A 27,472-nucleotide genomic window follows, 5' to 3' on the forward strand; every position below is an offset into this window, starting at 1 on the left:
GCACACTCAGATGGCAGAAGCCCGGGGAGGGGTCACGGAGATGCTTATGCTGTCTTTACCTGTGGAATAACCCCTCTGTCTCTCTGCCACCCCGCCGGACCTTCTCCTTCCTCAGTTCTTCCGTTCCCTTCCTGCCACGACGTGCCTGCTTGACGAGGGCTTTGCCTCGATTCCCGTGACCATCAGTGAAATGTGGCTCAGCACGCATTACCACATCGCCCCCCCGCAGGGCTGGGGCACCACCACGCCCGCTCAGCTCGACACAGACACACGCTACCCCAGCTGGGGGCTCCCTGCCTCCCGGGAATCATGTTTACAACTTTTTTTTTTAATTAATACAGTGTTTACACATAAAGTAGTGTATTTAGCACAACCTCTTTATCCTACCTGTCTTGAGCAAGGGTCGACAAGGCAAAAATCCTAGGTCAAAACCACGTTATTGTGGACAACAAGTTCCTAGGCCTATTGTAATGATTTATGTTGAAAGTCTGACACAGGGATCTCCACATTTAGGAAAATGAAGGGTTTTCCTATCCTGAAGGACGGGACAATGGAGGACAGCTCAAATAAGTTTGATTTAGAGCTCCTAAGTTAATTCAAAATACAGAGGACTGCAATGTCCATATTAAATACTTAACTCGGAAGAATTTCAGCATATTTCCACCTGATTCATTCTTCCCCTCTTCTTCCTACCCTGTGAACATCATCCTTAAGCCTCTTGGCAGGTCTGGTTAAGGTCCACAATGAGCAAAATGAGCTGCCCCTCTGCCAGCAAAGCAGAACAATACTGCATTAAAAAGAATACTACAGAGGACAATTAAAAAATCACTGCCAAGCACACTCAGCCGCTCGGGAGAAAGGTGCAAGTAGGAAATCGAAAACATACAGAACAGTCCAGAGGCCTCAGACCCAGTAAGGTGAGGCTTGTCTCCCCTGTTGCTACTGCACTAAAACTCCATCAGGTCCCCCACGCTGCAGAGGCCTACAGAAGGTCCCGGGGACAATTCCTCCCTCCAGCTGCACTCCAAGCTATCAAAGACCGAAGAGTCATACAAAGAAAAGGAGCCAGAAATGGCAGGCTGACCACATCTGGCCACCAGGCTCCACGACCTCGGGCCAAAGCTCCAGACCGCCTCCTACTCTTTGAGGTGACATCTGGAGAACTTCAGTGACTTAGCTGATCCCCGGTTTGGGACACAACAGAGGACTGCTGCTAACATTATAACCCCAGGGGCAGAAAGCAGCCAGACAGAATCCACAGGATGAATCAGCCTCCGCATCTTCAAAATTGGAACTCGGGGAGAGGCAGACAGGGTAGAAAGGAGACAAACCATGAGCCCAGCTCTGGTCCCTGGCTTGTCCGACTACTGGAGAGGAACAAGACAGTGAGACTCAGACCAACACGAGACTTCTCACTGGCCGTCTGTGCACCGCAGGGCTCAGGAAAAACAAGTCAGAATCTAGAATCTGCTACCAGTCAACAGTCCAGGTAACTAAGGGCATTTTCAGAAATCTAATACTTAGAACATGTACCCCTTCCCACCAGAACCAGACATTCTTGCTGAAAGAACTTCTGGAATAAGGAGCCAGAGACACAGAGACCCACAGACACACACAGCAGGTGCGAAGAGTCGAGTACTCTATGCGGCACTTACTTCCTCTAAAAGAAGCCAAGAGAACTCTCCAACCAAAGCACTCCAGCATTTTGAGGTTAGAACAAAGCTAGAACAAGAAGTGAGAATTCCTTTGGTTTAAATTCTCAGAGAAACAGCCTGCCCTGTCCGAGGAGCTGTCAGCCACCATACCTCCCCCCACCACGGAGGGCTCGTCTGCACCCACCAGGACACTGCACGGAGAGGCCGGAAGTGCTGCCCCAATGAGCAAGTAAAACAGAAGAAACAAGTGCTTCCAAGCTCAGCGTAAATGGCCACGATCAGAAAGTCAAAAGGCCAGAAGCCAGAACCAAAATATGCCCGTGTTACAACCAAGACCGTAATGTCAGTGGAGATCACTGCCAGGCTCACAGAGAGCTGGGGAGCCTCGGGGAAGCTGAGCACCCCCAGTCCCCCGGCCCAGCCCCGGCCGGGCTGCACGGAAGCTGCGGGCCAGGGATCCCGCTGGGACCCCACGGCAGCCACAGAACCCGCCGCAGCACTGCTCCCTGCTCCTCCTACAGAACAAATCCACAAAAACTCCTATATGATCAAGTTCTTATTATTTCTAAAAGGACAAAGAGTAATCCTCAGAAGCAGATGGGGGAGGAGAACGTGAAAATGGGTGGGGGAAAAAAGACTTTGGGAGAATATTAGAGATAAGAGATGTGTCATAACCGGAAGGAAAGAGGGTGACAGTCATCAAAGATGACTCCACATGGCTCCTAAAGGCGGTGCGAGTCTATGAGAAGGCCCTGTGTCCAGCGGGCACCGTCCACCAGGCCTGGGGCCTGTTCTACCTCCCCCCTCTGACAAGCACGCACACACACACACACACACGCAGACTTCATTCAGTGTGACCCAAGCTTAAATTCTTGGCGTTGGGGCCACCTCACAAAACAGCTGTGGGCAGGTACAACGCACTGGTCTCCCAGTGGAGGCCCCAGTGGCCCAGAGTTCAGGGTGAGGTCCAAATGAAGAGTGCAAGTTAGAATTCTGGGTCTGGGGCACCAACCCCAACATCCCTCCCCCAAAACGCATATCTGTCTGGAGGGCAGCCGTCACGACAGACAAGTCACGAGAAGTATTTTAAAAGGCTAACGATGTGGGGCGTGATAGGGGAAAGGTGCAAGCAACCTCCCTGAGCCCGGTGCTCTGAAGGCATCTTGTGATCTCATCTCCCCGGGGACAGGGAGAGAAGAGCGTCCTCACCCCCATTTCACACGTACACAAACAAGACCGGAGGAAGCTTCCGCAGAGTTAAACAGCTAAGTATGCGGGTTATAATATATAGCGGTTATAATATATAACGCCGTTCGAGCCCAGGCACGGCTGGGACGCCACCTGCTTGACTTGAAGAGGCAAGAGAGGGAGGCAAATCCAAGTTTCATGGTGGTGTTTGGGGTCACGATGGAGAAAGGCAGTGGGGCCGGGCCGGGCATCCCCAGCTGGCCGAGCAGGGCTCAGAGGCCCAGGCCAGTGGGCCTTCTGTGATCATCAGCTCAAAGCAGAGTGAAGAATTCTCCAAGACCTGGAGAGCGCTGGCAGGGACAAGTGCACAGCCCTACTGTTGCCATAAATCGAAGAGCTCTGACGTAGGACGTTCTGTCCCTCACCTTTCTGGAGCTGACATGCCCTTCAATGGGTGAAGGTGGAGGCAGCCCTGCTGTGCTGGGGGGCGGGTCTGCCATGGCTCCTGGCGGGTCTCAGACACACCCAGCTTCCCAGACTCAGGGTCTTGGGAAAAGGAGTTCACGTCAGCCCTGTCCAGCCACCCCCGGAAAGCACCTCCCTCGCCGCAGGCCTCCCTCCCCCAGCGTTCTCACCGTGGCCAACACCAGAATCAGAACCTCCTGGGGAGCTTTAAAAAAACTGCGGTTTAGGGTCTCCTGGGTGGCTCCCTCATTAAGCCTCTGCCTTCAGCTCAAGTGATGATCTCAGGGTCCCGGGATCAAGTCCCGCGTCGGGTGTCCCTGCTCCTCGGAAAGCCTGCTTCTCCCTCTCCCACTCCCCCTGCTTGTTTTCTCTCTCCAGCTGTCGCTCTCTGTCAAATAAATAAATAAAATCTTAAAAACTAAAACAAAACACTGCTATTCAGAGCCCTCCCCAGAGACCCTAAGGAACAGGACGGCAGAGGGGCCCTGGTCTCTGCGGCTCCCAGGTGATTGTGAGACCCTCAGAATCTGGCTGGTGTCTCCTCCCTTAAAGCTACAGAGGCTGGGAGCTCGCCTTGTGCTGGCCCTGTGGCTCAGGCACAGGAAATCCTCAGGGAGCAGTATCCTCGGGCTGAAGCCTCCTGCTCAGATGGTGCCCAGGGCACCTGCATCACAGCAGCTCTGACTTCTGATCTGGTGACTGCTCACTGAAAAGCCTCTAAGACTTGCTCCTGACACCCAACCCTCTCATCCTACCCACCCCACCCCTGGTTAACAAAGACACAAAGCCTCCTGTTCTCTTCCTGGGGAGCAGCAACTGCGAGTGTCCATCCCTGAAGCCCCAAAGCCATCAGTATTTCCCAAGTCAATGAGTGAACGTGTTTCATGATCCAACAGATCCAACAGATCCTTAGCCGGCACGCTGTGGAAAACCAATATTTTGTTCTTTCTATGTTGCTCATCAGGCCAAAAAAAGGAGGAATTATTTTTTCAAAATTCAATCACCTGCTGATTATCCCTGTCAATTTTTCCATATCCAAGGACCACCTGCACTCTTCCTTTGTATTTTTATTTAAATCAAGAATTTTAATGGAAATAAGTGACTGCAAAAAAAAAGTCTTTTTCTAGAAGACAACAGAGGGAAGTGTCTTCATAATCTTGCAGTAGGCGAAAGAAATTTAAACATGTAACAAAAAACACTAAAGGAAAATACTGATGATTTGTCTGTCTTAAATTAAGAACATCTGTTATTCAAAAGACATGGTTATCGGAGGTGAAGGGTGAACCAGGAAGCGCAAGAAGATATTGCTGTGTGTACGTCTGACAAAGGACTCACAGGCACAGGGTTTCTTTTTAAAGATTTTATTTATTTATTTGACAGAGAGAGAGACAGTGAGAGTGGGAACACAAGCAGGGGGAGGACAGAGGGAGAAGCAGGCTTCCCGCTGAGCAGGGAGCCCCATGCTGGGCTCGACCCCAGGACCCTGGGATCATGACCTGAGCCAAAGGCAGACACTTAACTACTGAGCCACCCAGGTGCTCCCATCCACAGAATTTTTAAGAAAAGCAAACATACAAGGGCACCTGAGTGGCTCAGGCAGTTGGGTGTCTGTCTTTGGCTCAGGTCATGATCCCAGGGTTCTGGGATGGAATCCCAAGTCTGGCTCCCTCCTCGGCGAGGAGCCTGCTTTCCCCTTTCCCTCTGCCTGCTGCTCTCCCTGCTTGTGCTCACTCTCTCTCTCACTCTGATAAATAAATAAATAAACAAACAAACAAACAAATAAATAAAATCTTTAAAAAAAAAAAAAGGCAAACATACAAAAAACCCTCCTATAAATCAATAAGAAAAACAATGAGCCAAAAGATCTGCGCAGGCATTCCCAAAAGAAGATATGCTGATGGCGAATGAGCATTGGTCATCTGTCTTCAGGAAAATGCCAGTCAAGACCACAATGAAATGTCGGGACCCACACACCAATATCAGTGCAATTAAAAAGACCAATCAAATGTTGGCAAGGACGCAAAGCAACAATACGGGTAGAGAGGTGTTAGCGGGGACAACCCATGTGGAAAACTCTCCAGGGGAATCTACTCAAGATATAAATGCACAGGCCCTGTGACCCAGCAACTCCACCACTGTGCTGACACCCAGCAGAATCTCACTCACATACACCAGAAGACTTACATGCAGGAATGATCCCAGAAGCACTATTTATGAGAGCCGAAAACTGAAGACAACCCCAACATCCACTAACAGGAGAATGAATAAGTAAATGGGGGAATACCTATGCCACAGAATACTATAAATCCTTGAAAATACATGGATCATAACCGTATATGATAACATGAAGGAATCTCATAAACATACTATTAAGTGAAAGCAATCAGACACAGTGTACGATTCCATGAATATTCAGTTCAAAAACAGGCAAAAGGAATCTCTGATGGTGATTATCCTTGAGAGGGAACAGGGCTAGTGACTAACTGGGGGAAGGAATGAGGGAAGCCTCATTGGTCTGGTCACCTACTTCTTATCTAAATGATAGTTAATATAGTGCATTAACATTAACCATGAGTGGAGCATATGACAATCCAATGTGTTATACTCTTAAGATTTCCAGACTTTTCTGTGTGTGTTACACTTCAAAAACAATAATAATAGTAATAATAAAAAGACTTTGCTTTTTCTGACTGCTACAGCATACTAATACCAACTAAGTCTATTTGTCCAATTTTTAAAGAGGAGAAGAGAATTATGCTGAGTTAAAAAAGCCAATCTCAAAAGTTACATACCATAAGGTTTACTTCGTCTAACATTTTTGAAAACGCAAAATTGTAGAGATGGAGATCGGCCCAGGGGTTGTGAGGAGTTAAGGACTATGGGACAGGGTATGGGGCTAGGAAGGCATGTCACAAGGAAGCCACACAGTGAAGGCAAGGCCTGTCTCTCTCTGTGATGGTGTTCCCACGAAATGACAGATGTGGTACAATGATGCAGGACTATACGCACATATGCATACACACACAGAGAATGTGTGGAATCAAAATATGTTTTATGAATTTTGTTATTGTACCGCAGTTATGCAAAAGGTCAGCACCAGAGGAGGCAGAGTAAAGGGTACATAGGATCCGTCTGTTTGCAACTTCCCGAGGATCTCTAGTCATTTCAAAGATTCCTTAAAAAAAAAAAAAAAAAAAAAACTTTTTCACAACATGTCCAGGTTATTTAACATATCTTATAAAATCACCAGTTGTACAGAAGTATCACAAACTAAAGGGAATTCTAGTTTAAACTTTTGCAACATCTCCCAAACATATCCTAAAAACCTACAAAGATTCTCAAAAGGAAAGAGTCTCAACAATTCTTCCAATGCTTCTAGTGCCAGATGTGCAAGATTACTCCCCACAGCTGAGTCAGATGGAGACAGCTAGAGACAAAATGGAGATGTCCAGAGGAGGGACAGGAAACCCTTCATCCCTCTTGAGTGCCTCCATTTTGAAGTCCAGCGTCTGCAACAACGAGAAAACTGAAAATTGGACACCATCTCTAGTTTAGATCTGGCTTTCTGCAGTGGCCAGGTGCTTGCCTCTCCTCCGCGACCCCCATAAGCTTTCCACAACTGCTTGGATCAGAAACTCTCAGAAAACAACTGGACAGGAAGGAGGGACAACTGTCACACAGAAGGACAGTGTGGGGCAAAGACAAGAACACTGGCGAGAGCATAGGAAGGTAATTACTGTTCTCCTACGTATCCCATCAGAAAAAAGGATCTAAGAACTGCAGCCAGGAAAGAAATCAGCACCTCAGGGAAGCAAAAATATGTAGAAGATAAAGATCTGCTTGAAACTGAAAACTGTACTGGGCGTTTGCATGCCGACCCAGTCGAAACCTGTAGATATGAGAGAGAGCTGCAACTGCCCCCCCAGTGGAGGAAATCTGGCTGCATTTTGCCTCACTGAAAGATGAGTGAAGCACAAACACGGATGTGCCATCTGTGAAGGACAAAATTCCACAAAAAAGAACATGAGCTATAGCTCCCAAAAGACTTCAAGCAATCATGTACCTTTGAAAGTGATTTCATGCAGTAATGGGGAAAATATTTTTCCTAGAAATTGTTCATTCTAAGTATAGAAAAGGTATTTAAAATAAGGCCAGGAGCACCTGGGTGACTCAGTCAGTTAGGCGTCCAACTCTTGATTTGGGCTTAGGTCATGGTCCCAGGGTTGTAGGATTGAAACCCACATCAGGCTCCACACTCAGCAGGGAGTCTGCTTGAGATTCTCTCCCTCTCCCTCTCCCTCTACCCCTCCTCTCTCTCCTTCCCTCTCTCTAAAATAAATAAATAAATCTTTAAAAGAAAACAAGGCCAAATATTAAGAAAACTACAAACCCAAAGGCAGAATTAAAACCTATGCGAAGAGCCATTATTTTTAACCTGGGATCTCTGCCAATGAAGTAAAGAAAAATAAGTGGAAAAGTTTAACAAATGGAAAGAAAAAAACAAAATTGCCATCATTTAGCCTACATTATGATTTGGTACTCAAATCCAAGTAAATATGCAAATAATTGTTTTTAGTAAGAGTTTAGTAATGTGGCTGTTTATAAATCAGCATAGAAAAAAATCAACCGCCTTCCCGTATACTGGCAATAAAGAGTTAGAAAACTGAAATTAAAAGCGTCACAACATAGCAAATATCTAAGAACAAATCTAGTAAAGATGGGCAAGATCCATTTATTGGGAGTTATGTAAAAAGATTTAGCAAGTGGGGAAATATACCATGTTCATGGATTAGAACATGTTGTAAATGTTGTAAATACATTAATTCTTCCCAAACTGATTTATGGAATCTATGAGACTGTCATCAAAATTCCAAAAGTTTTTGGAAAGGTATTGGAAGATCCTGACTGGGTGGTGTAAATATACGTGTGTGCTCACACACATGTGCACAAGTATGTCCATAAAATGAGTCAAGAATACCACAACTTTTGAAGAAAAACTAGGTCCTGCTTTACTGGGTATCATGATATGTTAAAATGCTGTAGTAGTTAGAAGAGTAAGGTATTTCTAGCCATACCCATGTATGGGTAGAAAAATGAATTTGTGATAAAGAACAGCAAGACTGAAAACAAAATCATACACATATGGACTCTTAATCCCCAACAGACAGAGGTAGCTTTGCAAAAAAGCATGGAAACAAGGAAAAAATAAAATTGAATTCTGACTTCATATCATAAATAAACAAAGCCCATCCAGGTGTTTGAAGACCTAACTGTGGAAAATAAAAACAGAAAGAATGCTTTAGAAGGCAGTATAAAATATCTTCATGACTTTGGAATAAGAAGGTATTTCTTACACAAGTCACAAATAGTAGCAACCTAAAAGAAAAAAAATCAATATATTTGGCTACATGATAATTAAGAACTTCTGTTCATTAAGATCCCACAAGAATGAAAAGCAAAAAACAGTATTTGCTACCAATATTATGAAATCAAAATTCAAGCTCAAAATGGGTAAATCAATAAAGAAAAAAGTAGAACAGAAATGTCACCAGAAAAGATATTCAAATGACAAATCTATGAGAAGATGCTGAACCTCATTAATAATTAGAAAATGCAAATGAAATCACAGTGAGTCACCATCATACACCTGCCAGATTGGCAAATCCTAAAGTCTGCTCATAGAACAGTTATTTGGAATGTGAAGCCTAGAGCCCACACAATGCTGACAGGAAGTGAGAATGGTTGTGCCCCCTGCCCCACGGAGGGAAACAATTGAGCTTCTGTTCAACAGTGAAGCTAAACCCAGTCATTGCACATCTAAATGTATATATACTTAGAGAAACTTAAGCCCATGGGGGTTAGGCTGTATGCACAGAAGTTTTCATGGAAGCACTTTTCATAAAATACAGGAACTGGAAATAAGTCAAGCATCCATCAGCACTGAAATGGATAAAAATTTGTTGTGTAGCCTTACGACGGAATCCCACCCACTGAGGAAAATGAAGGCACTCAACAATTATAGAACGTTAATAGAAAATTATAAGGTATGTATGATTGAATACACACAGCATAATTCTATTTCTATAAATTTCAAAATCAGGCCAAACTAACTTAAAGATAAAACATAAGTGGTAAAATTATGAAGAAAAGCTGTTAAAATTAGGGTAGAGGTCATCTCTATAGTGGAAGGGATACAGATGTGATCGAGAAGATTGATAAGTCTCTCCTTCTTGACTTTGGTGATGGTGGCACAGGGACTGGCTTTATACATATTTGATAGAAGAACATATATATCATTATGTAATTTTTCTATGTCTGCTTTATTTCAAAATAGAAGTAGGAAATAGCCTACACGAAGCAGTAAGAGTGGATATATTACACAGAAAATCACATCAGTGATGTGGTAACAAATTTGTCAAGATTTTGGAATGCATACTGAAAGGACAAAAAAAAAGGGACAAATAGTACCACCAATTTTTTTGTTAGCGGAGGTCCTATAAAAGAGACAAAATTCCTTATGCAACTTAAAATACTCTTACCATATGATCTAGTAATTGTGCTCCCTGGTATTTGCCCAAATGAGTTAAAAACGTGGCCACACAAAAACCTGCCCATGAATATTTATAACAGCTTTATTCATAATTGCCAAAAGTTGGAAGCAACCAAGATGTCCTTGCATGGATGAGTGGATAAACAAACGTATGCACTATATCCAGACAATGGAATATTATTCAGTGATAAAAAGAAATGAGCCATCAGCCATGAAAAGGCATGGAGGAACTTGACGTGCATATGACTGAGTGAAAGAAATGAGAAAGCTGGATGCTTCATGATTCCAACCACACGAGATTATGGAAAAGGCAAAACTCGGAAGACGGTAAAAAGATCAGTGGTTTGCCAGAGGATCCGGGAAGGGAAACAGAAATAAGTAGGCAAAGGACCTACTTATTTAAGGATTTCTAGGGCAGTGAAACCATTCTGATGGTATTACAACAGGATCTATGTGTCGTTATACATTCATCAAAATCCGTAGAACGTACAACACAGTGAACTCGCACGGACTTCGGTTACAAAGAACAGGTCAAGATTCCCAAGAAGTTGATAATAAGGAAACCAAGAGGAGGAGCAGAGATATATAGGAACTTTCTGTATTCTCTCTTTATTTTTTTTCTAAATCCAAAATTAAAAACTTCTCTAAAATAAATAAGTAAATTAGTTGACATATTAACAAAATCTAAGTACATAAATGGCAAAAAGAAAATATATCAACAGAGTGACAATGTGTTCCAAAAACCTTATCAAAATTAACTATAAGAAAAGAAAATCTGCTAGACCAATTATCATGAAAGAAAGGAGATACATCAAGGAACTTCTTGAATGGAAAATGCCTAGTTTCAATGAATTCACAGTCCCGTTCGTTCAGACTTTCAAGGAATAGATCAGTCTGTGTTCCTGCGCTGTTCCAGGCTTTTAAAAAATGTGTCAAGCTTAGTTGCCCAAATGAATGACCGATACGAAGTTTCTACAACAGAACCCACTGGTCAAGTCACTGTTTATTCAAGTTACCTTATTAAATACTTACCCCAATCTTATGTCCAATGATTACCCCCATTTTGTATTTGAGAAAATTGAGGCACAAAGAGATTAAATAACACGCTCAAGACCACACAGCTAGTCAACAATGCAATGGGCTTTGAGCTCCATTTAGTACAGTTCCAGAGTTCTTAACCACCCTACCCTGCGACGTATAAAGAGAGAGTCCCTTGTCCTTCACCTATAAGGAGTGCTTATAACACAACACATACACACAAGGAGAATATGGGCGAGGCTGTAGAAGTTGGCATAAACCTTTCAAGAGAGCAGTGATGACTCTATGTGGTTCCTCTTCCAGGAAGCATGACCGAAGCAAGGGGCGAGCGAGCAAAGACACAGGCAGAATGAGGAGTGTGGAAATGTTCACAGCCTGGGAAGAATGGTCAGTTACGACCCCACCATAAAATGGAAAACCACTTCACATCATGCCCTAAAAGGGTATTTGATGACCTAAGAACATAACAGTAGCACATGAACTGAGACTAGAAGGTTACAAAGCAAGACTAGTTCAGTTTTGTAGAAAGTGTGCGTGTCATCTACACACATACCTGGAATTTTGTTCCTGATGCATGCATGTGTGCACACACACACACACGGAGAGACGAGATTGGAGAGACAGACTCCAGACGGTGACTGTGATTACCCCTGGAAGATAAGACTATGGGTTTGTTTTATTCCCTTCTTTGTTTTTATATATCTTCCACATTTTCTACAAAGTGCATCCATGACTTTCATAGTCAAAACGTCTTGTAAGCCAGGAAAGAAATCTATTTTAGAATAGCTTCCACTTTGAGTTAAGTTTCTAATTTTTTTTTTTTTTTTTCAGTTTTAGGGTATGACATGGCAAATTCGGTTTTCTGCTAACTCCATCCTGAGTCAGCAACCCAGACGTAGCGAAGAGGATCTCATCACAGAAGGGCTGAGAAGAGGGAAAGACAGGCAGACTGTCACAGGAGCAAAGTCCCACCAGCAACAAGAAGCACGTTTGCTGGCCTCAGCGACATGGACTCAGAAGAGGTGCAGCTAGAATTTCTACTCTGTAAATGGACTCCTGTGACCTCGGTCGCCCAGAAACCCCCACCCCGGAGTCACCTGGGTGATGGAAGTGAGTGGAGCCCACAGGTGCTCCTGAGCACATCAGAGCTCTGGCCTCTGACCCCTTATCTGGGAGGTATTTCTAACGCAGCAAGTCCACTGTGGCCTGGGTTCCGAACCAAAGCTTCTACAGACACCACACTGCCCACACGGCATTAACAGAGCTCACTTTACACTCGCAGGCAGCAGCCAGGCCAGGACCCCTCATCGAACCCAGTGAAGGCCCTGCCACAAAACCATTGGAAGAACAGAAGAAATCTCTCTCCAAAGGCAGGCCAGAAAATCCTCACGAGACACGTTTCACATTAGAGACTGAATAACTTTCTAGGCATGTTTGAGACACAGTGGAAAGTGGGGGAAGCTAGCCAGGCGTGGAGGAGTCCCTGGAGTCCCAAATGCCCACATCTATCAGAATTCCCAAGAGAGGCAGGTCCAAGAGGGATGTGACCCTGTCTCAGTTCTGGCCCCTTGCTTCCCCTCGCACTTCCAGAAGGGTGTGAAATACCCCCAGAGGAGATGTGACCTTGTATCATAGCATCTTCCAGGTCAGCCAGGACTCCCTCCCCTGCCCTCAACAGCTGTGCCAGATGTCTGGGGGAGACCAGAGCTGAGCCCAGGCCAGGCACCAGGCCAGGCAACACCGGGGAAAGGCTCACAACATGGGCATGGATGAAAAACCAAACTGTCTCTGCTACAGTGAAAAACTCTCAAGTGTCACACACACACACACACACACACACACACACACACTAAGGGGGTCAATCCCCAAGCATGCTACCTGGCTGACGCCTCGAATCTCACCCAGCCCAGGCACGAGGAAGCTCCCCTTCACCAACGTCGTGCATCACTTTGGGAAAACCATTCTACTTCTGTGATGGCGGGAAATCACGTTCCTCTCCTACAGATCCAAGAGCTTTTCTTGTGGAGGCCAGCCCTGCCCTTCTGGGTTGTGAAGAAGTCACTGGAACAAACGTTCAACACCTGCTCTGGAGCCCAAAACACTAGTGCAACACAGGGCAGGTGTTCAACAAACGAGCCTGCCAGTGTTGTCAAGTGCTGCTCCAAGTCCGGATATCTCCTGAGAAGAGGCAGGGGAGACTAAGCTCTCGGCTACTCAGCCTCACAGAGAAGAGCTGCCTGCAGGGATCATGAGGACGTGAGACAGGAAGGGACTGGGACCCTGAGGAGGAGGTATAGGGAAATGAAAGAGAGGTGATCAGGGCAGTCTTCCTGGAGGCAGTGTTTGCAGAAAAGTGAAGTTCTGAGACACGGTGGGCAAGCCTCAGCCCCTGGGATGGCCAGGTCCAGGCCATCACCTGTGTCTGTATGGCCCAAGAGGTAAGAATAGTTTGTTCGTTTTTTTAAGATTTTTATTATTTATTTATTTGACAGAGATCACAAGTAGGCAGAGAGGCAGAAAGAGAGAGAGGAAGGGAAGCAGGCTCCCTGCTGAGCAGAGAGCCTGATGTGGGGCTCAATCCCAGGACCCTGGGATCATGACCAGAGCCAAAGGCAGAGGCTTTCACCCACTGAGCCACCCAGATGCCCGTTTTGTATTTTTTTAATGATCACATTTTAAATGGTTATTTAAGTAATGACATAATATCCTCAATTTTGCTTCTTGGCCAATAAACCATGTATTTATGATCTGATCCTTTAAAAATATCTGCCAAGTCCTCTAACTGAGGCACAAAAAAAAAAAAAAAGAAAAGAAAAGAAAAAAAGAAAAAGAAAAAAAAACCACACAGATGGCAAATAAAAGCCATCGCTAATTCTCACTGAGGGCTTGCTGTGGGCTGTGTGCTGTACCCTTCAGACAATCCTGAGCCTTCAAAATAGCCCTCTAAAGGCATCTCTCCCCACTCTTGTGGAGGAGGAAAGGGAGTCCCAGAGAACAGAGGAACTTGTCTGGGGTCGCACAAAAGCCGTCCTCTCTGCCATCTGCTTAGACACGCCTCCAGGTCCCTTTGGAGCAAACGTGTGAACCATGGGCTTCAGCATGGGACACGGTACAAGAAACTAGCCCATCTGGCTCAGGGATAAGGAGGCAGAGGCCAAAAATGAGAAGCGAGTAGAAACAAGCAAGTTCTCCCAGGTCCTCAGCTCACTCACAACGGGCCCCTGGGAACGGCCCCACACTCCTGCAGACACGACCCGGAGCCAAGGGACCCTGACCTTTTAGCGAGGGCATGGAAGAGTCACATGGCAAAGGGCTGGACCCAAGGAGAGGGGAAGAGCTAGAGCAATAAGTCAGCTGCACCAGTGACTTTGGGACAACATCCAAGGTGCATTTCAGAACCTGCCCAACCGGACGGTGCTCTTCAGCCCGTTATGTGTTCTCGCCCTCAAAGCGGAAGTTCGTAAGGGGAGAGTCTGCATCTGATGCAAACTCACAATGTTATCCACTCACATAACCAGTGTGTGAGTGGGAGGGGGGGTGTTAATATCTGTGCGACCCACCACCTTGAAAATGAAGCGGGTCACATCTCCATCTGCCACTTTGGGCACAATATAGGGGATGTCCGTTCCACTGGCCACCCAACCCCTTCATGCTGCCACCTCTCCAGCAAAACCCCCAAGGGAGACCAGAGCAGAGACACAGAGGAGGCTGAGCACAGGGTCCTGAGAGCGACCGGCTATGGATCTGAGGTCCTGTTCCACCCAGCACCACGCCCCAGGCGCCCCTGCCTCACCTGAGCCAGCGTTCCTAACTGCTGTGCTGCCTGTCTCCCCAGCCACAGTCCTCTTTGTCCCTTCTGTATTGCATTTCACAGCCCCCCATGGCATCTCTGCCCTCCTGTGTCATCCCGATTTTTCAAGCTTGTTTTAACAAAAGAGCCATGTAAACAAATTCCATAGACCAGAGTCACTCATCGAGCACTCAGTGAATCAGAGCCACAGTGACCCGGAGACCAGGGACCCCAGCCCCTTCAGAAAGAGCTCTGAGGCCAAGGCCCGGGGAGCAATTGTGCGTGAGGTAGCATGTGTGTGTTCGCGTGTGTGTGTCAATAAATGGGCCTTGAAAACTCTTTTTGAAAATGCTTCCCCAAATATTAATAACTTCCAAGTCTGGTAATAACTAAAATAATTCAAACCAACCCTTGTGCTGAAACTAAAAAAAAAAAAACTAGATAGAATATTTTTCCAATGTTTAAAGCATGTAAATATTAACAAGACAATGAGGGACTCTGAGGCCCAAGTAGGATTGGAGTGAGAGCTAGAGAACAGAGGCCGGCACTGGGAGCTGCCCTGCCCTGGGGCATCTGGGGTCCTGGAGGAACAGCTGATCTTGCGGTCAGCCTGCTGGGACAAGGGCATGGAAGTCGTGCCAAAGGCCCAAGGGAGGTGGGAGTTTTATTACCGCCCATCTGTTGAGACCCCAAAGGTCACCAGGGTTCACCAGGTGAATAAGCAGAAACACAACGCCACATCACATGTGTCTTCAACATCGCCACCCACCCCGCCCAAAACGCTGGGCCCTCCCGATACCCATGGGTGCCCTACAGTCCTGAGACTTTAAGACAGAATATAATGCTCGGTTGTTAAGTGACGGCAGAATGTGACTGTTGCTGAATTTCCATGTTTATTTTAGGACGCACTCTTAATCATACCTTTGATGGCTCTGATGGTGAGCTTTTGGTTAGAAACATAGACCCCCAACCACTGCCTAAGGGAACAGAGCACTCCCTTTAGGACAGTCGAGGCTGTGACATAGTGCACGGGCTCACACGGCAGCTGACCATGGACCCTCCTCCAGAAATGCAAATTTGTGAAATGCTGTGTTTATTTAAGCTGCTGTCCTCCTGAGCCGAAAGCCTAGAACTAGAAAATCTTGGGTTCAAATCCCCGTTTTGCCACTTAGATGCTGCATAACCAAAGGCAAAGGGCACACACTACCAAGTCTCGTCCTCCTTATCCGTAACAGATGCACAGTGTTGATGATGACACCAGGAATGCCCACCACACACAGAGAGGCATGGGTCGATACCAAAGGTGAGCCCCCTTGCCTGGCCTGAAGCTACAAGAGAGCAGAAGCATTTTACAAACACTGTCAGCGTTTGCAGACTTGTGATCCTGGATACCAGAGCGTCACAGACAATAATCATAATGCTAGTAGTCAGTCTAGTAAGAGCTATTGCAAATGGGCCAGAGTTGGCCCAGGAGTCTAGGAGTAATGACTTCGACCATCCTAAAGTAAATAATTAAAAGACTAAGACCCCAAGACCAGCATCATGGGGCTTGTAAATGGAAAACTTACTCTGACTCCAGAGGCCCTGTCTGGTTGGAAGATAAGAAATGTACATGCAATATACATGGGCAGCTCTGAGGCCCCACAAGAAAGGAAATGAGATTGTTTGGGGTTGGAGTAGGGGAAGTGGAAGGGTCCAGGAAGGCAACCCAGGGCTCCAGGAGATTCAGAAATGACTTCATTTAAGCCAATGGGGAAAAGATGTGGATGATTGTGGCTGCAGAGGACAGGGCGGCTAGGAACGTCTGCATCCCCCAAATGGTAATGGCAAAAGGAGAGGCCAGAGAGGCTGCCAGCCACCCCAGGCAGCCCCAGGGAAGATCTGCGGCTGCCAGCTGTTCCAGGGGCCACCGCCCTCCCTGGGTGGGTGATGGAACCAGCAGGAGCTTCTCTACAGAGCGTCACTCACTCTCTCTGACATCGTCACGGGCCACGGGAACGCTGTGATCATCATTGGCAGCCTTCTCAGAGCTCTTGGTTCTCACGCCTTTTCTGTTGCTATTTTTACCTAAAAAGAAGGAGAGAGAGAAATGCCTTTACTTCCACATACGTCACATGGGGAGAGCTCAACCATCTTCTGCAAAGCAGCATCTGCCCCCTCTGCATCCCCTGTCCCCAGGGGATGGCACTCTGGACTCTGAGGTGCTTGCTGGAGATTACAGGAGAGGAAGCGTGTTATTGTGAACACCCGGGGAAATGAACTCTCCTTCAGATGGGGAGACAAACCTAAAAGACTCTTAACCATAGGACACAAACTGAGGGTCAAGGAAACGGAGGAGTGTGGGGGGTGGGGTAGCTGGGTGATGGGTACTAAGGAGAGCACGAGATGTAATGAGCGTTGGGTGTTATATGCGACTGATTACTGAATTACTGAACTCTGCCTCTGAAACCCATAATACATGATGTGTTAATCAACTGAAATTAAATAAATTAAATTGAAAGAAAGAAAGAAATACTCTTAATAAAGACAATGAACACCTGTCAGTCAACACTATTCTAAGAATGCGAAAATACCGTGGTAGTACTTTCACCCACTCTGGGGCCCAGAGAGCGACAGCACACCTAACTGATAAAACAGAGCGGGAACTCTGGACTCCTGACCCCAGAGTTAGCATTTCCCACCACGCTGGGCTCCTCCTTCCAATTCTCTCCAAGGGCCCTGGCTGGGTACCTGGGGGGTGGGAGTCGGGGGTGGCACTCCTAACCAACTGCAGAGATCCTTACCAGTGCCTAGGAAGGCTACCCGCTCATGCCTCTGGCCCCTTCAGCTTCTTCTCACACTGAGCTCCCTCTCTCTACTCCTGAAACACCAGCCTCTTTGCCGCCTTCAGCGCATGTGCTGTTCCCTCCTCCTGGAGCACCCTTCCATTCATCTCTGTCTCATTAACTCCCACTAATCTTGCAAATATCAGCTCTGGCATCTCCTCTTTTGGCTCTCCTGAACCCCCCACCTAAATCAATGCCTCCTTTGGTGGGCTCTGATAACACCCATCTTAGGTCAAGTTGCCTCTAAGCAGAGCTTGATGCAGGGGTTCAGATGCACATGATATACTGGGGGAGGGCTCTAAAGGGAAAGCAGAGGGAGAAGCAGGATAGGGCAGAGGAAGGAGCTAAGTGAGGCTGTCCTCCCGCTTAGCCAGAGACTGGCTCAGTCTGATCCCATAGGGAGCTCTGCAGCGGGAACTACACACATCATTGTCCCCACCTTGGGAAAAGAAGCCACCTTTTTTTGCTGGTTAGCCGCTGGCTACAGATGGACCAACTAGGGTGTGAGAACCAGACTTCCAGGAGCAATGTTCCAGAGAAGGCATCAGCTATGAGCCATCGCAGTCAAGAACCCTACAGCTGGGAGATGGGTGTACTTGCAGGAAGAGGGCCTGGGCGGGGCACGGGCAGCCCCTACAGTCAGTCCACACACCTGTGCTGTGCAGCACCACGAGCAGGTAACATATGCTGGTCTATTAGCGAGGGCAGGGACTATGTCTAGTTTTGCTTCCTGCTCTGTCTCTGGAGTTTGGTGCAGAATAAGCCATGATGAATGAGTGAATGGACATACTAATGAGTTACTGAATGACAAACAGACAAAAATTAGAGAAGGGACAGGGGAAGGATACTTAGTTTGGACTTTAAAAAGCAAGCTGAAATACAAAAAACATTTAGTGGACTGAGTGCCAATTAATGAATCATTTCAGACTGTTCTACGGTCTTCCTCCCCCCCCAAAAAAGATACTTATCAAGAAAACCTTTAATCTTCAAACAATCCAAAGGCCACATTGGGTTCAGCCAAGAGTACTACTCTCTCCATCATCTTCTGGGGCGATGCCTGCTGGGAGTATCATTCATTTTTCATGTACGTGTTCCCCTCAGGTCCAGAAAGTCAAAACATCAAAATGCTCAGAAAGGCCAGAGGAAGACCCAGAGGACCCAAAAGCATCTGACATCAGCCTGATGTCACCTCAGCACCTGTTCCGTTTCTGTGGGTCAGAATGTCATGGCCGGTGACCTCCAAAGATGGCCCCTTATGAAGGGGCCTGACTACGGGTCTGTAAAGATCTGGATTGCTCAGAAAAACTGGTGCCATCACTTTTAAGAATGTGGAGCCTGATTTGGCAGAAAGATAAGATAGATGTTAAAGGGGGAATGAAGTTTTACAAAATATGTGAGGAAAAAGCCAAAGTTCTGGAAAAGAATGTTCCATCCCAACCCTCTGCAGAAGTCAGCCATTGGCTACAAGCCTTCTGTCTCCCAGGGAAACCTCTCTGGAGCCTCTATCCCAACACGGGAGCGAGAGTCAAAGACCACAGACCATGGCCTGGTAACACCCTCAGCCTCACTGCACACACACCCCCCCTCACCGCCACCGTGGGCCAGATCCACGCCCTTGACACATGTCCCCATGCAGCTCTGGACACAAGGCAGATGTTAAAACTCTGAGAGTCTAACTCCCCAGGGGTCTGACATGTGGGGAACAGAAGCCCTGAGGTGATGGCAAAGGGGCAGAGACCACAGGTAGAGGCCCTGCCACCTCCTCTAGGAGGCGCACTTCCAGCTCATGGAGGGCCGTCAGATCCAGTCCACGCCCACCGCGGCTGGACTCTGCCACTGCACGGACCAGGACCTGTCCTCGAAAGACCCACGTCACCTCTCCTCTCGAGGAGCCACGTTCCCTCATCAACAAGACAAGTACCTGCTTCCGTGGGCGCTTTGGGGGGGAAACAATATCCATCAAACACTCGGGGCTGTGTCGAGCGTGCAGCAACCACCAAACAGAAGCCACTGTCTGTCCTTCCGTCGGGGACTAGGCATCGAGCCCCCACGCATCACAGAGCGCCATCCCAGCGGCTACAGAAACACAGCTCACACGTGGAGCCTGATTCCCAGCCTGCAAGGCGGCCTCCTCACCGGGATTACAATACTGGACCTCAGCCACTTGCCACTGATGGCAGGAAGCGTGCAATGAACATGCCTTTACAGATGGGGACAGAGCGGAAGCAAACTTCAGGGCGAGGCCCTCCCCAGACCCATCCTCTCTCACCGCAAGAAAGGCCGCAGACGGTTGGCAGAGATGAGAGAAGACCGTCCAGTGGAAGAAGCCTGCCGAGAAGGACATCAACAACACCGTCTGGGCTGCGTGACAAAACTGAATTCCTTAAAAGTAGCCAGCAAAGTGCCGATGCGGGCCACATGTTCTATTCTGGTCCATGGTGGTAAACATCATGCTTCTGGGTTGATAGGAAACTATTTTTCCCCTCTCTATACAAGGAGCTTACAGTAGCAAACCACCCCCCTCCCCCCGCAGGAACTGAAAAAATTCTTTGCTGCATATTTGCATTTTCCCCAGGAAATTCCAGCCCCACGGCGTCTGCACTCTCTCTTGTGCAGGAGTCCGTCCAGGGCCCGAGGCTCCTCTCCTGCCTCTTGCTAAGGAACCTGCAAGAGAAGGACGGCCTTGCCTGAACACAGGGCAGGTTCTCAGGAGCTGCCCAGAAATGCGGTCTCTCAGGCCAGACAGCAGTCAGGGCTTTCTAAAGCCCCATGACACAGGCACATCCGCAGAGAACCCTTTCGAGAGACGGCCAGTGGGACGGTGCAGGTGGACGGGAAAGCCTCAGTGGCAGGGGTTAGAAATGTGTGCTCCATGTGGCTGTGCGCAGGCCAAGGGCCATGACACCAGGAGGGAACAGGTTGTGTCTCATCTGGTTCTGAGAAAGTCAAGGGACTGGCGAAAGCAGGAATCAAGGGAGTGGGTAGATCCTGAAAGGCAAGTTGAATGAGACGTTTGCCTCTCTTCATTGGTGACCTTGAAGGTCTGGGGTGGAGACGGGGGCACGAGTACTTTTTTACCAGGGCCAGACCAAAATCAACCAGTCAACCAATCAGTCTAAAGCTTTCCCCTCCCTGCTCAGCTGTGTCTTCCCCGGGGAAACTCGCTGGTCATCCTCTGCTCCTCTGGGCCAGCCTTTTGTGCAACTTGAGTCTCCCTCAAGGGCCCAGGGAGGGCCCGCCACTCCCAACCTCTAATGCACCAGCAGACACCTTCCTGACTTGCAACCAAATGAGAAGCCCTTTGCTTTTCTAGAACCAGCACAGGAAGAGCAGCTAGTACGGACATGCAGGGGTCTGGGCAGGGCACCGTGGGCACCGGCCTGTCTCAGTCTGGCCTCCATCTGGAAAGAGCCCGAGATGCAGCCTTGGGTGCTGCTGTGTATCTGGGAAGGGATTTCGTGAAGTTCAAGTAAAGAAATGGAGGAAAAAAAACCCGGAGAAGGAAACTCCAGTAACGCAAGCCACGTGCAGAGCAGGACCCACAAGGACTTGGCCCAGCTAGGGTCTCTGGGGAAGACAGTGGAAGGTGCCCCCAAACCATGTCTCTGAGCACAGGAGACTGGCAGCTGACCCATCACATCTCTGGGAGCATGGCTTTTTCATCCCTCCCATGTCACGACGAGGAAGCCGAGGCCTGGAGAAGTCACCCATGCCCATGAGGGGCAGAACCAGATTCTAGTCTCCGCTCTCTCTGAATCCTGAACAAACTGCCAAATAACCACACGCGGTTTGCATGTTCAAGCATTCCATAAAAATCCGGGATGCTGCAGTCTTACATTAACACTCTGGAGTTGTTTTGTGCCCCTCCGACCGTTCTATGATGCCTGGACACATAGCCAACTGGATGCCAGCTGGTTATGGACACTAGCTAGCCCTTCCCCCCAGCCATCCAAAGATACCCTAATTTCATGGGTTCCGTGATCCCAGAGTGGCAGCTATGGTGGGGGACCTTGAAAGGCCACAGCGGGCCGAGCCACGGCTGGAGATGCCAAGCCCGAGTGCTCAGGCTTCCTGGCCCCACTGGGGATACCCAAAGGAGAGCCTCATCCCCACACTCCCGCCTCTGGGGCCCCAGCTGCCCTTGTCCTGGCACTGAGGGCCCCCTCTGCTATGAGATCTGGCAGCCATGGTCACCTGAGGCCCCTGGAGAACATGATGGCTGGTTTTAAGAACCAGAGCATCCAGCCCAGCTGTAGGGAGTGTCTTCAGGCCCACGCACAGATGCTGGCTTCTGGAACTACGGGCACAGACCAGGGACTGCCAGCATGAATAGTTGACTTTGGAAAGCATCTTGGAAAGAGAGGTGGTGTCTTAGAAAGCTGCTTGCCGATGCACATCAAGCAACCATTTTTTTTTTTTTTAGATTTTATTTATTTATTTGAAAGAGAAAGAGACAAGGTGAGCACGAGCCAGGAAAGAGGCAGAAGGAGAAGCAGACTCCCTGCTGAGCAGGGAGCCCGATGCTGGAGCTCCATCCCAGGACCCCAGGATTATGACCTGAGCCAAAAAGTAGATGCTTCACCTACTAAGCCCTGCAAGGACCCCTCAAACAATCTTTTTAAATTAAATGTCCTTTCCCCCAGGACTCTATAGGGAGTTTATCTGGACAAACACTTTGGATATAACTCTTCAAGCGAGCGTATAATATCCCGATGTAAAGAGTTCTTGCTGTTTGTTCACGTGTGCTGATGGTGCCGGGACCGCTTGTAAAATACACAGCGAAGTCCTGACAAGCACATTCCCCAGATCTTCACGCTCCGGCTGGGCCGAGAGAAGACGCTTCCCTCCGAAGGCCACCCTCAGCAAGACACTCTGAAGAGTGACCGGCCAAAACTTGAAAGCGAGGCCCCTTCCCACAACTGGCCGTCAGCTCCCAACAGAAAGGGCTTTGTTTACAACCACATATGCTCCAATAACAAGTCTTGGGTTATTTCACCGAGCGGCTGGGGCACAACACAGTACAAAACGCAAACTCGCTGCTGGGCACAGACATGCAAACAAACACAGCTCGCCCCGCCCACTCTGCAAATTCCACAGGCTCGGGACTGTGGACCAGGCCTGCGGGTGTGACGTGGGCGTGCCCATACCCAAAACAGTGGTGCATTCTTGCCCGTCCTGGAAGAAAGCAACAAACAAACAAACAAGCAGGAACCCAAAAGCAATAGGAGGAAGAAAAAAATCTTCAGATCACCTACTCAGAGTGTCGGTCACCGGACTGTTTGTTTCTTACTACCCCTTGGGGGGAAAAGACAAATGATTTACATTAATTATGGTTCACCTCTCTGTTCCATTTTACTTTCTACCAAGAACATAGCCACAAACCAAGCCTGTCAATTTGGAGATGACATATAAAGGTAAGTACACCCCACATCCACCCCCATGCCACAAATGTGCTCCCCATCCTGTTCCCCACACTGGGCTAATGGAAAGCGGAGACCTGGGACTCTGTCTCTGGCTCCCAAAGTATTCCAGCTGCAAAGACCTAGAAACTACTGAATTTGGCCAGCAATAGCCAAATAAAGGGGATTAGAAAAAAGCAGGTAGTCAGGTCTCGAACAAGGAAGAACACTCTAGCAATCAGTACTGCTCATCCAATGAACGTGGTAGGAAGAGCCCATCGGTGGAAGTGTGTGAGCTGAGACTGCGCAGTCCAGTGTTGGAACCCTGCAGTGAACAAGAACTTGCGTGCAATGACCACGTGGTTTCCTTCAAGTTCTGAAATCCTAGGATTAACTGATGTTCACAGTGAGGATCTCAGAAATTGTCCAAGAGTGAGTCCCACTGAACCTCAATACAAGAGGTCCTCAGAGGTGACTGGGTGGCTCAGTCGGTTAAGCATCTGTCTTTGGTTCAGGTCATGTTCCCAGGGTCCTGGGATCGAGCCCCACATTGGGCTCTCTGCCCAGTGAGGAGCCTGCTTCTCTTTCTCCCTCTGCCCCCCACCCATGCTTATTCTCTCTCTAGTGCTCTTTCCCTCTCTCTCTAATTTAAATAAATAAATAAGAGGTCGTCAGGTCTGTATCCCAATGCTAAGAGTGGCTCCAGGAACCTATACATGTGATAAAACCACAGAGAACACATACACACACGTGCACATAAAAACTGCTGAAATGTTTAGTATGTAATCTAGTTCATAGTGTTGTACCAATGTCAACTTTCTGTTTTGAGACTGCATAGAGCATCAATCCTCAGCCCACTAGGGACACCTGCCAATATCTAGAGACATTTTCAATTGTCCCAACTAAGAGGAGGTTGCTACTGGAGGCCAGGGGGTTGAGACCAGGGAAGCTGCCAAACATCCTACAGTGCACAGGACAGCCCCTCCGTGCCACCCCCACAGCATACACAATTGGCACAAAATGCCCATACTACCAAGGTACAGAAATCCTGTCCTATGTTTCCAGAAAGCATCATCACTGGGGTACACAGGACCTCACTGTACTATGTCTGCAATTGCCTGTGACTTTATAATTATTTCAAAATCAAAGCATTAGCAACTTCTTTAAAGATCCCACTCTGTTGAGCATATCAGAGCTCTACTTCTCAAGGAATCTGTTGGACCTTCATGGAAAAATGCAATGGTCTCAACTAACCCAAGGACCCAGCTGCCCAAGCCACCTCCAGGAGAATGTCAACATGAGCCATCCTCTGCACATTTTTAATGTGTTGGCATTAAAGAAGAGCCACAGGTCAGGGCCAAATTCACACCAAGATCAAGTCCCCAGTGTCCTAGTTTCCTTAAGCAGACCTTCCTCTGGGATTAAGACAACACTCCTTCCAGAGCCTGCCTTATGCAAGACAAGAGCTATTCAAAAAAGATGTTACCGCCTATGGTGACAAAGCACGTGACTGATTTTAAAGTAGTTATAGACACATTTACCTTCTTATCCATCTTTAAATCCAAGCCCTCACTCCCAGGTTAGTCCTATAGAGTCTGATGCACGGCACACGCACACCCACCCCGCGAAGCCAGTTCCGGAAGCCCACACTACACACCCCAGGCTGCTGTACAAGGTTCCTTCCTCCATCTATGCCTCCCCACGACCTGATGGCACCTGGGAGACAGTCTGATGCCGCGATGGATCTTCTCAGCATGGTGTCCCTGAACACAACCACCACCGAGTCCCCTGATCGAGTCATTGTTAAACCAGTCTCCTCCACTTAAGAGTCTAGGGTAAAAGGTTTCATTGGCCAAACACCCCAAAACATGGGCGGGGGGAGGGGGAAGAGGACAGGAGTTTGAGTGGGAATAAATGTCCCACTTTGCTTGTCTTCATTGGTGGGCTCTTAAAAACCCACACAAGTAATTAAAAAGAGTGGCGGGCCTGGGGCGGCAGCTCTCCCAGGAAGCCTCAAAGCTGAGTGTCTGGAATTTCCAAGGACCTTTTCCCATTTGGGGATGAGCGATGCAGCCCTCAGCACAACGGGGATCCCTTTTCCAAAGCCCCCCAACTTCTGTGCGGGCTACAGGGGCAGGGGATGACCTGTGCGCCAGACCCCCAGGACCTCACCCAACACCTGGCATTGAACAGGTTCTTGGTAACCACCTGCCGAACGAATGAAGGGCTCAGAGGTGGACAAGCTGACACACTAGAAGCTTTTGTGGAAAAGCTTCTAAAGCAAGTGACCAAGTAAAAAGAGGTGACAGGCGCAGGCCTTCGTCCTTTGCCGACGAAGACACCAAGTGCTGAGCCCCCAGACCTGGATAAGACATGTGATCTTCGGACTCAGCCTGGGCTCCTTCCACACTGCCCCTGCCTTCCCCCGAGCAAGCACCAGAACCCCGAATACGTGTCTTCCACCCAGCACGCACTAATCACACAGCAGACACTAAAAACCAAAAACACACAAAAATATGATTCAAACTACCAAGCAAGGAAGGCCTTGAGTTAAAAATAGGCACAGAAGGGCTTTCCAATCTTCCAAGCCAGCAAGGGACACTAAGTTACTTCAACTGTCAGCACCTACCGTCCCTCATCTGTAAAATAAAACACCCAGCCCTCCGCACCACTGAAAGAATCAGCCCAGACAATTGTACATAAAGCTCCTAACAGAGTCCCAACAGATGTTCCACAAATGTGACTGTCTCTTCCCTCCTGCTATTCAACCACTGTGGTTTTACACATCTTCATTCCCATAATTCCCCCAGAAGATACTGGAAATTCTGGACGGTTCTGTTCGGGGTTACACAACTCGTAGAAGTGCCTGCCCGTTGGCAGGGTCGCTCACACACTGGGGCATGGCAGGACACCTCCCCCCCACACACATGTGCAGAGGCTGCTGAGATGGGTCCACACATTCAAGAGATCTGTGTCCCCACCTCCTCCCCTCTCCTGCTGCCTCCTGCTGACTTTCTGAAGAGTTTAACCAAACAAAAGCAATTCCTCCCATGCCAGGAGCCACGCAATGGTGCCACCAGCATTGTATCTCCTTTCAAGGAAGGCCATTACAAGGCCAGAGAATTTGGCTACAATCCTGCTCACTCCCCAACCCTGAAATACTAGGACCAGGGCCTCCTGCGATTTGAGCAAAGAACATCTGAAACAAGAGAAAAAGTTCCCCCTTCACAAGGAGTGAAACGGAATGGAAGTCATTTGCCAAGACAGGGCTGGCAGAGACACGCGGTTAGGATGGATGGAAGGCGGGCGCCGCCGGCTGCCAGGCGCCCCTGGGCTTTCCCTCCATCTGGCACAGGAACGTCCCCAGCAGAGGCTCTGCCATCCTGCCCCAACTGGGCAGAGATTCCGGGGACCCACAGAACGCGGGAGGGAGGGAGCTGAGAGGGGGTGCTGGCTGGGTAAAGGCCCACTGCTGGGCTTTCCCCCAGAAGGCGGTTGTGCCAAAGCCAGCCGGCCCTTCCCTCGGCCACACTGTAAATTCACTCCCAAGAAAACGCCCTGTGGTAAGACCTGAAGGGGCGTCCGGCGGAAAGAGCCTCTGCCAGCCCACTTCAGACCTGGGCCACCAGCTCCGCGGGCAGCTTCCCTACCGCACAGCTCCTCCTCCACCTGCGAGGGATGCCTTCCGGGGTCGGTCCGGGAAGCTCCAAGCAGCCCGAGGGATGCGCGACTCAGCCCGGGGGGTGGAGGGAGGGACGCGAGGGGTGGGTGCGCGGGCTCTGGCATCGCCGACACACACGGGCCTGGAAGCCAGCTTTCCCCACCCGCAAGCGGGCAGCCGCTGGGGGAGGCGCGCAGTCACGGGCGCCCCCTCGGGCCGCCCCGCGCACAAAGTTACTTACCTGGTGGAGGCGTCTCCGGGGCCAACTTGTCCCTCTTGGGAGCTTTCTTGAGCTTGGTCGCCTTCTTGGGCGGCCTGGGCTCAGGCAGGCGCGGCTCCCGCTCCCCGTCCCGAGTCCCCGCGGGCAGCGGCGGCGAGAAGGGCTCGGGTTTCGGCTCCCGGCGCGCGTAGTAGGGCTCCCGGCTCCAGGTCTCCTGCACGTAATAGTCCGGGACCTGGAGGGCTGCGCCCTGGGCGCCCACCCCGGCCAGGACCACCGCCAGCAGCGCGAGGGCCAGTGCCAGCGCGGCGGCCCCCCGGCGGGCCATGCCCGCTTCGCCCCGCGCCCCGAGAAGGGTCACGGGCGCCGGGAGCGCCGGGTGGGCGGCGGGCGCGGGCGGCGGCGCGGGGCAGGGGCGCCGGGATGGCAGCGAGGCGCACGGGGCACGGGAGGCAGCGGGCCGGCAGCGCGTGTGACCGGCCGGCGGGGCTGGGCCGGGCTGGGCTGGGCCGGGCCGGGGGCGGGCGCAGGGGGCCGGGCCCGCCCTTCCGTCTGCCCTCCCTCCCCGCGCTGACCCCGCCGAAGCCGGCCCTGGAGGCAGGTGTCGGAGACCCCTTCATCCCTTCAGAGGTCTCCAAGCCTCGTCCGGTTCTGCTGCCCCGACGCCGACCGGTGAGCTGC

At 49.2% G+C, this 27,472-nt stretch overlaps 1 protein-coding gene across 1 annotated transcript in view; it reads right to left on the reverse strand.

The window, feature by feature from the left end:
- The window catches only part of CPXM2 (carboxypeptidase X, M14 family member 2), a 136,126-nt gene extending 108,982 nt beyond the window's left edge, over window positions 1–27,144 (reverse strand). The window contains exons 1-2 of the mRNA XM_059398759.1: window positions 26,813–27,144; window positions 16,655–16,753 (exon numbers count right to left, since the gene is read on the reverse strand). Of these exons, the coding sequence (XP_059254742.1) occupies window positions 16,655–16,753; window positions 26,813–27,119 (406 nt within the window). The 5' untranslated portion in view covers window positions 27,120–27,144. The remainder of the gene's footprint in view (window positions 1–16,654; window positions 16,754–26,812) is intronic.
- Window positions 27,145–27,472: the final 328 nt, after the last annotated feature.

Source organism: Mustela nigripes, chromosome 4 (assembly GCF_022355385.1).
Source record: "Mustela nigripes isolate SB6536 chromosome 4, MUSNIG.SB6536, whole genome shotgun sequence".
NCBI classification, from domain to species: Eukaryota; Metazoa; Chordata; class Mammalia; order Carnivora; family Mustelidae; genus Mustela; species Mustela nigripes.